A 15333-nucleotide genomic window follows, 5' to 3' on the forward strand; every position below is an offset into this window, starting at 1 on the left:
CTAATTACCTTCCCACCACTGAAAGGAGAAATGTCCCCATGCTTGACACAACTCGCATGGACGTGTCAAAATTAATGAACATTTTCACCCTCAGCTGTCCCAGAGTGAGCTTCACACCATTGTGTCCCATGCGGCCCTGAGATCTTAAGGCAGCCATTTGCATTCATCAAGGCAGCACAGACACAACGTGAGAGTTCAAGAGTTTTGAAATGCATCTCTGTCATCAAGATGCTTTGCAGGAGTGCTGCTGACTAACAGCCATGGGTCATATCAGTGCACTGTTACTGTTGATCCTTTTCATTACACGTTTTTTCTTTCAGATCTGTTATTCAGATTACTGTTTTTAAATTGGTATGACTGCTCTTATGTAAAAAATTATTCCTGATAGTCTCAGAAGTAATACATAAACTGCAATTCCATCTAATTATTGTTGATTTTATTTGTTATTTAAATTTTGGGATGAGTTTACACACATGAGAAATCCCATCCAGCTGTGCAAAAAGACACAGTAATCTTAGGATATAAGGTACTCCTGGGGGTGAGCTAAGGTGTCAGGATTGTGTCCTTAACAGCTGTATGTGCCAGACAAATTATCTTGATTTTAAATCATGTTTAAAATTGGTTACAGTGAAGTGCTGATAAAATCCTTTGTATGAATAGTCTTTGAGAGTTGCTACCCATGTATTTCCTTTGATTACTTTAAAATTACTGCTTTAATACTTATGTTCCTTGACAGGTCTATTATTCTAACAATCCAATAAGTAGATACATTAAATATTGCAAACTAAATTATCACTTAATGTTATACCTAAAAAGGATTGGATTTGGAAATATTTTCAGATTTGATCATTAAGATTTATCAACTCAGACTCCAGAATTCTTCACTAGTTCTTGTCATACTGAAAAATGATTATAGAGGTGGGGTAGTGGGAAATGCTAAAACCAGTGCATTGCTTGACTAGGCATGAAAATAGGAGGGCTCATTTGCAGGACTGCTTTTGAAAAATAAAATTAGAACAATGAAGCATAGCTATTTGTCAATGGAAACAAAGGCTGACATTTTAGGGATTATAGCTGCTGCTAATATTTAGGTAAGTGCTCTAGGCCATTTTCCTCTAATTGAAAGCTGATGTAAAACCAATTTAAGTGATGCAGTCAGTATATTGGGTATTCTATTAGTTTAATTTTTGACACTGCCATGACAGAAGTAAGGTGGCCGACCCTTAATGACAACAATTTGTTTTCTCTTTGTACAATTATAGTGGGTCTTTATTGTCAATCTAATCAGTAGCAGGGGGTTAGACCCTAATGTGAGACTTATTCAGAGTGTTTAATTGGAAGGAATTCATTTCAGAGAGTTGATGAGCATTCAAGTGCTGCTCACAGGCTCTCAGAGTTTAAAAATTCTGTTGTTTTAATCTGAGCCTTTTTAATTTTGTAAACAACCCCCTTCAAAACAGATTTCACCATCTACTTTTGTTACTTTTGGCCCTTTTCATTTATCTTTTGGCTGATTTGTTTTTCCTCTTTCTCCTCCAGCTTCTTCTCCTCCCAATACCCAAAGAAGCACAAACTATCATTGCTGTGACAAAGGGTGGGGTGCACCTTCTCCACAGCACTCAGATATTTTCCTCATGGCTCTCCGTGTGAAGTCGACCTTCCCTCTTTCTTTCTTGAGAGCTGTGTACTCGTAGGCCTTCAGCTTGCTGTAATAGTCTGAGAACTTATTGTAGAGGATGGAGATGGGCATGCCATTCAGGATTATTCCAAAAGCAATGCAGAGGAAAGCAAACAGGCGTCCAAGGTGCGTTTCTGGACACATATCTCCATATCCCACTGTAGAGATGCTGACCTACAGGCAAACCAACACACAGCTTATTAGCTGAGCAAAGTACATAGACAGATATGTTCACTGACCAGGGACAAGGTCAACTCTTTTTAAATTTGCATTGTAAGTCTAAAATATTCTGTGCTGCTTTTTTTTTTTTTTGTGTAAGTGTGTGTGTGTGTGCCTGTGTGTGTGTATGTGTCTACCAGTTTTCTTATGCAAAATATTCCTAATTTAAAAAACAACAAGTCTCTCATGGAGTAAAGAAAGACAATGGTTTGACACTATTCAGGAGGATTTTTAGATTTTTACCCTGCAGAGGGAATTCCCAGACAAATTCCATACCAGGCTGTCCAGAAGGTGAGTTTGTTTGGCTGTAGGGAGAGGATAGATGTGGCTCCCCAGCCATGCAAATCCACTGATAGCTGCAACCGTGCTCCCTCATCATGTCACTTGGAACAGATGTCCTGTTTCTAAATCCACTGTGCTGATAAAACCCGGTATTTGGGACTTATTCTCTGGTTTGTATTTTGAGTTTTACCTTTTTTTTTCATATGTATTTTAGGAACTAGTGAAAAACACATAAAACCCTTCAATTAATTATGAAATGAATTTTCCTATTTGCCTTATAGGAAGAAATTATCCAGGACTTCGGAGTTACTAGATAAAACCCCCTTTAATGATTACATACCTATAAGGAACTGTAGCCTGGAAGGTTTTGCTTGCAGTGTATGGTTGCAATATGTATAGTTATAGTGTTAAATAAGTACACAGGTGTGTAATTTTTGCTGAATTTCCTTTTGAAGAAGGATTTAGGGGTTGTTAAAAATGTTTCAGCTTTGATTGTTGAATTTATTTTGGGGTATTTTTTTGAGAGTGATGGTGTTTAGTGTATTTATTTTATATGATTCTGAACACTTTGCCAGCTGACTGTCTACATACCTTTACATTTTTCTTCTCAGCTAATATAATTTTCTCTTTCTAGCCTATGGATATATGAGGGAACTGTTTTATGGGTCCAGTGCTACACCAAGTACTGAAATATTTCCATTGTAAAATTCAGATTAAAATTAATGGATGTTTGATTATGGAGATGCTGCTGCATTTGAAAAATCTACTCTCATACAGTCAACATAAGATAACTCCTAATTTATTTAGTTTCACTGCACACATTTTGATGTTTTATATTTTTTACACTGAGTAAATATAACTTACTTTTTTCCTGGCAGGTAAAACTTGCATGTTGCTGTCACCTGTCACTTTCTAGTCTGTGCAAGGGATCTTTTCCAGCCAGTGAATTTTATTTAATTTTTTTTCACAGTGTCTCAACACACTGTATGTATCTGCTAAACAGTAACCTAAAATTCTGACAAAAATAAGCCACAGACAGTAGGACTTTGACTGTAACACCCTTGTGGCTTTAACACTAAAATAAGTCTTCAGAAGGTCACTGTGTAGAGTATTTCATCTTCTAAAATGGTAACTAGAATGATATTTTAAATGAAGAAAACATTAGAGTTCATGAGACAGCACCGGGTAAGCACATTTTTAGGATGCACCTGGTGCTTCCTGTGGAATAAAAGGGATTAGTGATTTGGTTTAATGGAAATTAAGTCACTGGATTTGAATGATAATACAGGATAAATATCTCCAAAAATAAACACTGAGATGAAGGCAAGATGTTTATCTCTACCAGCCATTACAAAAACGTTATCCTGTGATAAGGTTCTGTACCATTGGCATAGTCTTATACATTGCCTGTAACAGTTTCGGAGGGATGTTTCTTCTCCTGCATGTGTGAGTTGGTGAACGCTGTTGGATTTTTATAAAATTCGAATGATCTAGATATATTAATTTACAGTCCTAAAGAACAAATAGGCTATAAAAAGTGTTTTATGCTTTGGAATTGCAATGTGCATGATACAGCTCCTGTTTTGAAGGCACTTGCTTAGCTAAATAGGCCTTTTTCACCTAGCCATATAAGTTTATCAGGAATATCTAAATTATTACGGTATCACCACTTTGCAAAAATGAGCCCTAAAGATTTTGCATATAACCTGCATGTTCAGAAGACAGAGTATTTTAGCAATGTATGAAGCACAAGTGTTTTCCTAGCCTTTGTATATCACTTACAGATGATCTATGAAGGTCAGATTACAAGACCTTCTTTCCTTTATTCACTGATTTTTCCATCCTTACATGGCCCATGGAAGGATGGAAAAATCAGTGAATAAAGGATATTCAGCACAGTTACACATACACATGTGCACATATAAATGTGTGCATCTATGCTTGTCTGTAAGGCTTTTTTTCTGCCATGTGCTGAATCACTGCAAATGTGTGGTAAACCACCACATCTCATCGTCCATGGCTGAACCAGAAGCGCAGACCTTGGGCTCCAGGATGGCTGACCAGGGGAAGTGACCTTGAAAGGGTTGGGATTACTGTCTGGTGGGCCTCATATGCATCTTGGGGCATCCAGTATCAGTGCTGATCAACCAGCATGAGATGTTCTAACTCCTATCCAGTCTATTTGCATGAGCTTCTTTCTCCAGGGAAGTGACTGGGACGGAGCCAGACCCATAGCCATGCCCAGGAGTCAGAAGTGCTCCTGGGGCCCCACACAAAAATAGACTGTGCAGGCTGGCATCAGCTGCTGCAAAACAAAATGTATGTGACAATGGTCTAGGACAAGCCTTAAGGTTATGGATGGCCAAGATGTGGGTCCTGTGCCTTCCCTCAGCATTGACAATGTCTAGCTACCCACTAGTTTCAGCTAGGGTGCCATAAATACAGACATCTTCTGCAGCACAGCAGAACACAATCTCTTGTGTAAAACAACTGTTGGTCCTAGTGGATTTTTTACAGCCAGAGTTCTGGGACAGCTTTCACTTTTAAAGTGTGGGTGATCTGACTGTAGTTAATAAACTGTGTCTCATCATCTTGCAGTTTTATGGGTTGCAGAAGACCTACACATAGAATAAGAACAAAAATCCTGTAACTAGATAGCCAAATGCATGCATTTTTTTCCCTATTGTTTTGGCAACACTGACAATGGCACTAAATTGGGAAGCACTTTTTTTTTCCTGTCTTTGACCACTTCTTCTTTAAAAGTGAAAATACTGTCTGCATTTGGAGATATGGGAATTTTAAGACTGCCTGCCTGATTAAGTCTTGATTTAAGCTTACAGAGAGGTGAATGAGTGCATGTGTGTGTGTGTGTGTTTGCGCACGCAGGCATGCATATGTCCTGTAAGCTCAGAATTCAGAGCAGATGTTCACTGATCTGAGCCTGTTGTTTTCAAGACTGTCAGCAACTCCAGCTGGGAGGAGAGGGGAAGAGGAGGGGAAGGAAGGGAGGGTCTCTGTCTACCCAGCAAGGTAAGATGTGTTTACTTACGGCAGCCCACCACCAAGCATGGGGAATGCTGGTGAAGTTGGTACTGGAGACATCGTGCTCCACTGTGTAGACCATGGCAGAGAAGGCAAAGATGCCCATAGCAATGAAGAGCAAAAGGCAGCCCACCTGCTGGTAGCACTGGCGCAAGGTAAAGCCAAAGGCACGCAGCCCTGTGGAGTGGCGGGCCAGCTTGAGGATGCGGAAGATGCGCATGAGGCGCATGATGCGAAGCACTTGTCCTACCTTGCTCACCCGTCCCACCTTCTCGATATCATGCTCGTGTTGGGAGCCCCGACCCCGGGGCTGGTCATCGTCAGTAAAGCATTCAAGCAGCAGCTGCAGATAGAGGGGCAGGATGGCAATGAGGTCTACTGCATTGAGGGCACTGCTGGCAAAGCGGCGCAGGTCTGGGGTAGAGACCAAGCGCAGCAGGTACTCCAATGTGAAGAATGCAATGCACAAGGTCTCCACATGCTCCAAGACAGGCCGGCTATCCCCACTCTTCCAGTCTACCTGCTGCATCTCCTCTACTGTGTTGAGTGCCAGGGCCACCACAGAGATGAGCACGAAGAAGCTGGAGGCCACTGCCATCACTTTGGCGGTGACAGAGGAGAAGGGCTTCTCCATGAGGTTCCAGAGGCGCCAGCGCTGTGGCCCATAGTAGCGCATGTGGTGGAAGAGCTGCTCATTCTCCTCAGCCTCTGCCTGGGAGCGCAGCTCCCGCTGCACCTTCAGCTGCTCGCTCAGCTCGTCCCGGCGCTCCTCGAAGCAGATGCGGCAGCAGCGGGGTGTGTATTTGAGACGCACGCCCCAGTAGCTCAGCTCCTCCAGGAAGCTGCGGGGGCACAGCTCGTCCCTCACCCGCAGCACCCCCGAGGCATAGAAATTGTACACCAGCTGGAAGACAGCTGGGTCCCGGTCAAAGAAGTACTCATCAACCTGGGCAGCGTAGTCATCGCACAGGCCCAGCTGGCAGCGGCGGTCAGTGGAGGTAGCCAGGCGGCCCAGGCGGGTCTTGGGGTAGATGGCCACTGCCTGGTAGGTGAGGCGGTAACTTTGGCCGCCAACATTGATGTTCAGCACGGATGGAGTAGATGATGTGGCCTGGGATCTCGAGGAAAGAGCAGGGGAACAAGGAATAAACGATGAGGCCTTGCTTTTGCCCTTAAATGCATCTTCATGTTGCCAATTTTCTTCTTCTTTCTCTTCATCTTCCTCATCTTCATCATCCACATAATAGTTGTAATTCCCCTCAGGTCCTAGTTGCAGTAGGGGCTGGGTGTTCAAGGCAGTGGTGGCAGAGGTACCACTCTGCTTGTCTACATGAACGACTTCCTTTTCCTTCCCCTTGCTGGGCCGTGGAAGGATGTTTGGTGCTTCCATCTCTCTGCCTTTATGTTTTAGGAAAAGAAACTCTTGCTGACTGTTAAACTGCAACATAATATTATTCCTTACTCTTTTCCCCTCTTTGCATTCACCTGATCAAGCAGTTAACACCAGTCCTTTTCAACTCTGCAAAAGCTGGCAACCTGGTTTTCTCCCCTCTTTATCTCAGAAGTATTATGCACAGCAGCGGCTATGCATATTTCTCCCTGCCAGCCACCACTCCAGTTGTTGTGAAAGCTCTGTGTGGGATATAGACACATGAAGACTGCTGTTGACCGTTTTAATCTTGCTGACAGCAAAGATCTGAGTGCTTAGAGGAGGGGATTTAAGGGCTATTATCCTGTTCGAGCCTCGTTTCCCTTAGGCTGTGACGTGAATGATTATGGATCCATAAATCTATGAAAAATCAGTAGGGGGGAAATCCCCTAAAGTTTTATTGCTAATAAAACCCACACATTTTCCTATTTCAAATATATATGGATTAAAAGTAATCTGAAATAAAAATGTATGAGGGGCAGAGAGAAAGAGAGCAGTACAGATTTCTTTCATCCTCATGGGCATAGCATAGCTTGGCTTTCTTTAATGAAAATAATGAATAATTGATATGCAGATAAAGGGCAGGAAGTCACTGGTGTATCTCTTAAAATGTTTTCAAAAAGTGAGCAAATAAAAGTAATTTTATTTTATTCACAGTTAGAATACCTCCATTTGGTTAAGAGCCAAGGAATATTTCAGTCTGTGCCTGAAGGTTTGAATGTACTCTGGGAGTGCAGGTCTAATGTTCTGCTGGGTTCAGTGGAAGCAAAGGGCAGAGGTGTGAAGGAGTTTCCAGCTTCAAACTCTTCATAAGCTGCTGAGAAACAGCATAAAGCCACTCTGGTTTCTCTTGCAGATGGTGTTAGTGTCGTATAAAGCTGCAGTGAGTAACTAGCAGGACAGGAGAGATGCTTTCCCTGTGTTTGGATGGAGGTTTCATCTTCAGCTCTGTTGGAGCTGGCATCAGCAATTCCTGTAACAATGAGCATCCCAAAAACCAGGTTACTTCCCCTTGTCACTGGGAGCACTTCAGCTAAGCTGGAGCTCCTGAAAAGCAGGTGATGCACACAACAAAGTGCTGGTTCCTTGTGCGTGCTCTTAGCACCTCACTTATAACTCCTAAGCAGAAGCTCATTATTCCACCTGTATCCAGGCTGGTGCAGGAAGGGACAAGGCACTGGAAAACTACTAATTTTGGCAACACCCTTGCACCCTAGCAGGTTGGGAAGACCTCCCATGTGCAATTCTGTATTCTGCCTTCCCCTTGCAGCTCCCTTTCACATAGGCTGCGGGACAGTGTATCCCAGAGCACTGCAGCAGTGCTTTCCCTTTGTAGTCCTCAAGCTCCCATTCTTCTGCACTGGTCTCAGGTTCTTGCTCCTGCAGACCCCAATACTGTTATTTTGGTAGTGTCCTATGTGAAGCAACTGCTGCTGCTATGAGAATGTCTCCTTCTTTTTTCCTGTTTCCTTACCTCCAGTTATAGCTTTTCTATTTATATTTACTAGTTCTTGACAAAATGGAAGATGCCATAGCTGAGCATTTTGCAATACTTTTGTTCTCAGTCTGTGTTCTACTGAGTGGATCACATGAAACTCTTCAAGGTTTCTTTGAGTCACACTGTTTAAGGCCTGAATTATTTGTAATTCATATTTAACTCTGCATGAGAGTGAATTTGTCTCCCCTGCCTGTTCTCTTTCTTGATGCAAGAGAGGCAAGCCCCCTATTAATAGGGATTGTCAGTACCTCTTTAGAGATACCAGCCTGCTTTGCAGTTTGCTTTGAGCATTAAACCATGCCATGGTGAGTCCTTTGTATAGCAACTTTAATGCAAATAATGCCAAGTTTCAAGGCATTATTTCCTTCTCCTAAGCAAAGTGATTCAGACATAAGAAAAAGGCAGTTCATGATGGCATCATTTTAGTGCCAAAAATCCTGGAATTTTTCTTAATCAAGATCCACGGTAGACTATAACCATATTCGTCATGCCAGTCTCTGCTGTAACATTTAATTTTGCTTTTTGTCAGCCTCCCTGGCCTCATTTCTGAGAAGTACCCAGTAACATTTATTGCTCACTATTCAAGAGATAATTTCTTATGTCATACTGCAGCAGCAGGAGCTTCTACAGGGTGAACTTCATGACTGTCAGGTACCAGCTCCTCATGCACATGGACTCAGATCTTGGACATCATTACTAAGAAAAGCAAGGAAGATCACTAGCTTCGGTCTGCTCAGACTAATCTCTTTGACCTAAATATTCTTGGGAACAGAGTTCTGGGGCACCTGCTGCACTCTGCTCAAACATGTCTCTAGCTGGCAAAATAGCTAAAATAAAATTATTTCATATATGTTCTTTATTTTCAGGTGGGAGTTGGTTCTGAGGTGCTAGATTCTCAGTCTAGACACATAAGAAAATGAGGTGACTAGAAAGAACCCACTTTTCCCCCTTATCTACCTTATTTAGTGTGCTGCTTTTCTTCATAAATGCCATTAGTAGCAATTGCTCATCTTCTTGTACGGGGAAGATGAGAGTATGGGCTGTTTAAAGAAGTAGTTAGTAAAGTCTCTTGGCACTCTTTTTTCTTTTAAGGTTATCTGAGTGATATGCTTGTCTCTTTTCAAGAACTCTCTTTTAACAGTCAAACACAACATGTTGGAAGCCAAGCCAATGGGGCAGAAGGTTGGCTAGGCTGAGCAGTGAACTTAGATGGAGAAGGAAAGCATATGAACCTTGGAAACAAGGTGACATGGGGGGGATGACAGAGATGCTGCTCGTCTCTGTGGAGAGAAAATTTGTGTGACCAAAACTCGGATAGAATTCAAGCTGTGCAGGACAAGCTGCAAAGGAAAGCAAAAGGGGCTTTTTTGATTTTTATATGTTAGCAGCAAAAAAAGGATCAGAGATAACATTGGTCCCTTGCTTGATGAGGTCCAAAAAAAATTGCAGACACAGTAGAGAATGATCCACCTTCACCATCTGTCTTCAAGACCAATGATGGGCTGGGGTCCTCAGAGCCCATTGTTGGAAGACTGTCAATTGGGGAATGATAAATTCCCAGGAAATCCTGAAATTGTTTGAGACTTGCTGTTTCAGTTGGATGCATACAGGTGTATGGGGCTGGAAAGGATTCTTTCCATGGAAGAACTGGCTGATGCACTTGGCAGGACCTCTCTCCATTATATTGAATTTGTCTTGTGAGTCTGGAGATGTCCCAGTCAGCTGGAATCTGGAAATTTGTCCCCATTTTCAAAAAGCATAAAAAGAATACTCTGGAAGTTATAGGCCTGGCATTTTCACTGCAGCGCATGGTAAAATCATAGGGAAGATTTTTCTGGGAGTTACTGAAAAATATTGTTTGAGAGAAAATGCAGTCATTACAGTGAGCATGGGTTCACAAGGGAAAAGTCCTGTTTGACCAATTTAATTTTCTTTTATGTCAAAGTAACCCTAGGTGACCAAGGGAAGCCAGTAGATGTGGACTGGTTTTATATTACAGAGATTTTTGTTCTGTCTGCCACAGTACCCTGCTGGATAAACTGCCTGGCACACAGCTAGTTGAGTCCATAATACATTGTGTGAGTAACTGGCTGGTGGGTCAGGCTCAAAGGGTACTGGTAAATGTTACATCAGGCTGGCAGCCAGGGACCAGAGGTTCCTCAGGGCTCCATTTTAGCACCAGTGCTCTATAATGTTTTTCTAAAAGGATCTGCTTGCAGGGATCAAATGCACATTAAATAGGTGTGGTGATTTTACTACACTAGGAAAAGTTGTGGACTCCCTTGAGGACAGAGAGGCTCTGCAGAGAGATGTGGGTAGATTAGAAATTTGGGCAACTACCAACCATTAGGAACTAGACAAGATCAGTTGCAGGATTCTTCACTTGGGATAGGGTAATCCTGGATATACATGTAGATTTGACAGTGAGAGGCTTGAGGGGATCTGAGGGTTTGGGTTGGTGGCAAGCTGAACATGGTCAGCAGTGCCCTGGCAGCCAGGAGGGCCACCCGTGTCCTGGGGGCATCAGGCCCAGCATGGCCAGCTGGGCAAGGGAGGAGATTGTCCTGCTCTGCTCTGCACTGGGGCAGCCTCACCTCCAGTGCTGGGGCAGCTCTGGGTGCCACAATAAAAGACCATGGAACTATTAGAGTGTCCAGAAGAGTGTGACCAAGATGGGGGAAATTCTCAATGGCACAACTGAGGCCACTTGGTTTCCTCGGCTTGGAGAAGAAAAGGCTGAGGTGTCCTCAGGACAACCTACAACTTCCTCAAGGTGGGCAGTGAAGTGAGAGGTGTTAATCTCCTCTCTCTGGTGGTCAGTACAGGATAGGGGGAAATGGAATGAAGCTGCATCAGGAGAAGCTCAGACTGGACATAAGGAAAAGGTTCTTCATGGAGATGGTGGTCAGTGATTGAATCATGCTCCCCAGGGAAGAGGTCACAGCACCAAGATTGTCAGAATTCAAGGACTGTCTGGAGAACACTCTTAGTCATATGGTTCAATTTCAGGTAGTCCTGCAAGGAGTGGGGATTTGGATTCAGTGATTCTTATGAGTTCTTCCCAACTTGAGATATTGTATGATTCTCTGATTCTGTGGATAGAAGAAGAAATGTGAAAACTTAGCAGTCAGTAACATTGGAGAATGCTATCCAATGCTATCAACCTGACAGTGCTCTGGCTACCAGCTTCCTGAAAACAGGATTTTAACAACAGAAAACTGTAATTAAAATGGAGTGATCAGATGGGTTTTTGCAAACCTTCATTTTTAGGAGTGCTGACTTTTCCAGGATAGGGCACTGTTGTAGTAATTCAACTGTAGTTATAATGCTCTTTCACTGAGCAAATCAGCTTCAGAATTGAGTGTGTGTGATTTTTCTTGGTTTAAAAATAAGAGAAATTTTAAATTTAAATTGCTTTAAAGAATTTTTATGATCCTATAAGGCTCAGTCGATTAGTTCCTACCTCATGAGGAATTTTTCGTAGATTAGTAGTTTTTTAAGGTCAGGACAGGCCTATAAGATCATTTGTTCTGACCTACTTGAACAATGACCCCAGAATTTTGTCATTTTGCATGTTTCAAAGGGTCCAGCCAGCCTCTTTCCTTAAGATCCAGTGACTTCTGAAGCTATGTTGACCATGTGGAAAATACTGCTAATGGTGATTATTAGCAATGTAATAATTAATAATGTCCTGTTTATCCTTTTAGGGCCCTCAAGAAGCTGTGTAATAGGACTGAAGGTAGACTGACTGACTGCAGTGTCTGCTAGAACTGTAAAGGGTGACTCAGCAAGTAAGAGAATTAAGATTATTTTCTCTGTGCCTGTCCACATACCAGTACTTTGTAAAGATGGACTGTCAAGAAAAAAAAAAAAGAAAATGGAATTTTTTTTTTAATCCTGAGCTAGATCTTTTCCAAAACACCAGGTCTATGCAGAGCTGAACTAACATTCACTCTATGCTTTGTCTCCACTCAGTTCAGTTATTTAGATTCAAATGCAAGGAGGTAAGCAAGAGGATCTGTTTTGCTCTGTAATTTCAGGTGTCTTTGCACCCTACCACCCTGGCAGACTTTCTCAGCCATCAGAATGCCATGCTGTTGCTGAACAAGTGCTTGCCTGCTCACTGCTTTCTCTATTTCTTCTTGTTTGGTTTTCTTTTTCCCCCACTTGCCAACCCTGCAGCTGCAGCCAGCCAGACAATGCTAGGAAAGGATGAGTAAGTGGCAAGAGAGGCTAATTAAGGGGTGGGATGATCAGCGTCATCTAGTCAACCTCTTCCTGCTTCCAGAGAATAGCTCACGTGCCTTTCCTTCACTCATCAGTGTTGCCTTCATCTGGGAGGGAAAAGCACAGAGAATGCCAGCTACAGACACCAAGAGGCAGCGGGGCAGGCTGGGGTTGTGGTCTTGTCACCTGAGCATTTAGGCTGTGCCATCCAGGGCAGCAGCAGTGATGTGTGTCCCAGGGGTGTACCAGCTGACTGCAGCAGCATACCTGAGCACAGGCACCCGGGATAAATGCCGTGTGCTCCTACTGCTGCTGTGTATCAACGTGTCCTTGTCAGTATCTATTTCCACCTCAGCCACTCTACATTATCACTTTCCTTTCCTAGTAAACTTCTGCTTAGTTTTGTAAATTGCAATTTTTTTAAACAGGTAAACCTACAGTGCTTAGGTGCTACAGCAAGTCAATACAATACAGCAGCAAACACACATGAAAATGTGACACACACAAAAGCAACAGTACCATATTCCCTATCTTAGTGAGTTCTTAGTCCTTTTTAATAGATGGGATGCTGAAGAACAAAATGATATAACCTGGAAACAAGCAGGAGAAGAATAAACCAGTATGTTCTGTATTTCATATTGCTGGGCTTTCCACTGGGCCTTGCTTACTGTATGTGGTGTCTCATTCATAAATATTAGCAGCTCTTCAGACACAGGCAACTGCTGCCAACCCTGCAGTGGACACAAACAAACAGAAAAAACACACAACAAAAGCAGCAAGAAAAAAATTTACTGAATGAGTGGGAATGAGTATGAACTATGTGTAAAGAAACAGGAAAGATGCTGGAAGCAGAGACTGAGTCATGGCAGTAACACATTGCTAAAGCTATGGGAGAATGACTTGTGCAATCAACGGCTTTATGTTTTTTGAGCATTACAGATTTATGGGAATAGACAGTCCTCTTGCTGACAGAGTTGCCAGTTTTGCTTTGAGATCTTTTTCATATCACTGAACGGGAGGAAGTACTGATGTGTTTATGCAGTGTGTCCACTTCCTCTCTCCTCCAGGAATTTATATTTTGGGGTTTTTTATTTGTTTTGCTGTTTCCTTATGTATGATAGAGGCACTTTTGACAGGCAGCATGTAGTAATACAGTGCTTTTTTTTTTAATGTGAGAGGCCCCTGTAAAACAATCATGCTGCTATATAAAGAAAAAAGCAATAAAAAAATCAACAGCAATAAAGTCACTAAATGGAAGACACAGATGTAGGTGTGGAATAGCACCAAACAGCCCTTCCTGGCACAGTAAGCAGCATGACATGCATTCTCTTTTCAGATTTCTGGATCACTCGTGGGCTAGACATCAATCTGTCCTATGAATTACAAAGAGCCTACTGAGCTTGTAAACTGTCATTCTGGTACTGTTCCACTCACCATTTCCTCTTTTTTTACCCTGTTCACATTCCACCCCTAGCAAGAACCAGCCACCAGGAACACAAATCTCAAAGTGACATAGTTTATGGTGATCCAAAAATCAAGAACTCAAACAACACCAAACAAAAAACTCCAGCCAGTCAGCCCACCAACCAACCAACCAACCAACCAACTCCCCTCTGCCCCATGCCACCTTGCCCAGAAAAAAGAAAAAAAGAAAAAAAAAAAAAGAGGTGCAAAATAAAGAGATACATTAACCTTGGATTCCTCTTGGAGGCATAATGGTGAGTTGTGTTGGACTTGGTTACAGAACGATATGATAGATACATGTGTCATGGCCTCTGGATAGAATTTTGTTTTGATTTATGCATTGTGTCACACACTGTTCTGAAAACTGCTTGTTCTTTTCATAGGCTTTACTAAAAACCAGCTAGCAACAGGGAAAAAACCGAATTCATTCGTGCATGTTTCTTGTAAAAGGATCACACAGAATTAGAAAGGACTTAATGCAAGGCGCATCTCCAGGAATAGACTTTTCCAGGTTCTGTCCTTTAACAAACATATGTATTGTAATAAATTCTTCCATTGTTCCTTCTTGTTTCCTTGGGTATAACTGGCCCTCCCGAGCCTTTCTTATACCAGGAGTAGCAATGATTGTAAATTAGCACAGCTTACCTGTCTCCTTAACATTTACTTGCTGCTTTGCAGCTGAATTACCTTCATGTGCAGGTCTAATGCTGTGCTACACCCGGAATCTGAAAGAACTTGGCATCTGCCAGATCTTCCACCCAGAGACATATCTAGCTTCACCCCAGCATTACCTTTAAGGAGGGGAAAAGAGGCCACACTCCCTGAAGTGAATTTTCTGACTCTAGACTTCTAAGTCCATAACCCATAGTGAGTTTTTTAAGGCTGTGCTGTTGTGAAATTTTGTTTGCTTCATGTATATGCACGTCACACCTCTCCCTCTCCCTCTGAGTTTAGGACTACAGCTGCATGGCCTCTGCTTTTCTGACATTTATTTCTTGCTTCCTTGTCCTCACCTGTTGTATCTGCTCTGTACTGCCTTGGTCCCACCTCTCTGCCTGTTCTACAGCAGCATCTCTCCCTACAGAATCAGTGACACCAGCATTCCTCCAAGTCAGGTGTTTATATTCCTCTTGAAGACTTCTCTATCCACAGCATGCTTGAGGGCTCATCTCTCAGCTTCTTTATGAGTGTGTAGTGTGCTCTATCATGATGAAGTTCAAAGAATACAAAGAATTCTTTTACCAATGCTGCAAAATAATTAGAATTTCCTTACACACAAGAAAGATTAGATAAAAATAAACTAGCTGCTCCTTGAACTTTTCAGAGGAAATTAGATAACTTTGTGCAGTGGAAGAAAAGATTTCAGTCATTACTGAGATTAATTCAGAACTAATTGTGATTTTAAGTTCTGGGGGATATTTTCCAAACACTAACAGATTTATAATACAGCTCACTATCTATAAAGCTGCACACAAAAGAACAAATCAGTTCAGG

General features: G+C 42.2%; 1 protein-coding gene across 1 annotated transcript; it reads right to left on the minus strand.

The window, feature by feature from the left end:
- Positions 1–414: 414 nt before the first annotated feature.
- Positions 415–7555, minus strand: KCNV2 (potassium voltage-gated channel modifier subfamily V member 2). Its single transcript, XM_071425124.1, has 2 exons — positions 5229–7555; positions 415–1852 (listed from the first exon to the last, which is right to left on the minus strand). Exons 1-2 carry the CDS (start codon positions 6666–6668, stop codon positions 1577–1579), a joined length of 1716 nt encoding a protein of 571 aa, XP_071281225.1. The 5' UTR covers positions 6669–7555; the 3' UTR covers positions 415–1576.
- Between the last annotated feature and the right edge of the window lie 7778 nt (positions 7556–15333).

This window comes from Agelaius tricolor, unplaced genomic scaffold (genome assembly GCF_023055355.1).
Source record: "Agelaius tricolor isolate 1412-34295 unplaced genomic scaffold, bAgeTri1.0.p SCAF_4, whole genome shotgun sequence".
NCBI lineage: Eukaryota > Metazoa > Chordata > Aves > Passeriformes > Icteridae > Agelaius > Agelaius tricolor.

What these genes read in the sequence shown, in the direction of transcription:
- KCNV2 (XM_071425124.1), bottom strand. Translation starts at nt 6,668, where the DNA reads ATGTTGCAGTTTAACAGTCAGCAAGAGTTTCTTTTCCTAAAACATAAA. An exon ending in ATGCTTGGTGGTGGGCTGCC is followed by an intron (nt 1,853 to 5,228) that starts GTAAGTAAACAC and finishes GTTTGCCTGTAG; the next exon opens with GTCAGCATCTCTACAGTGGG.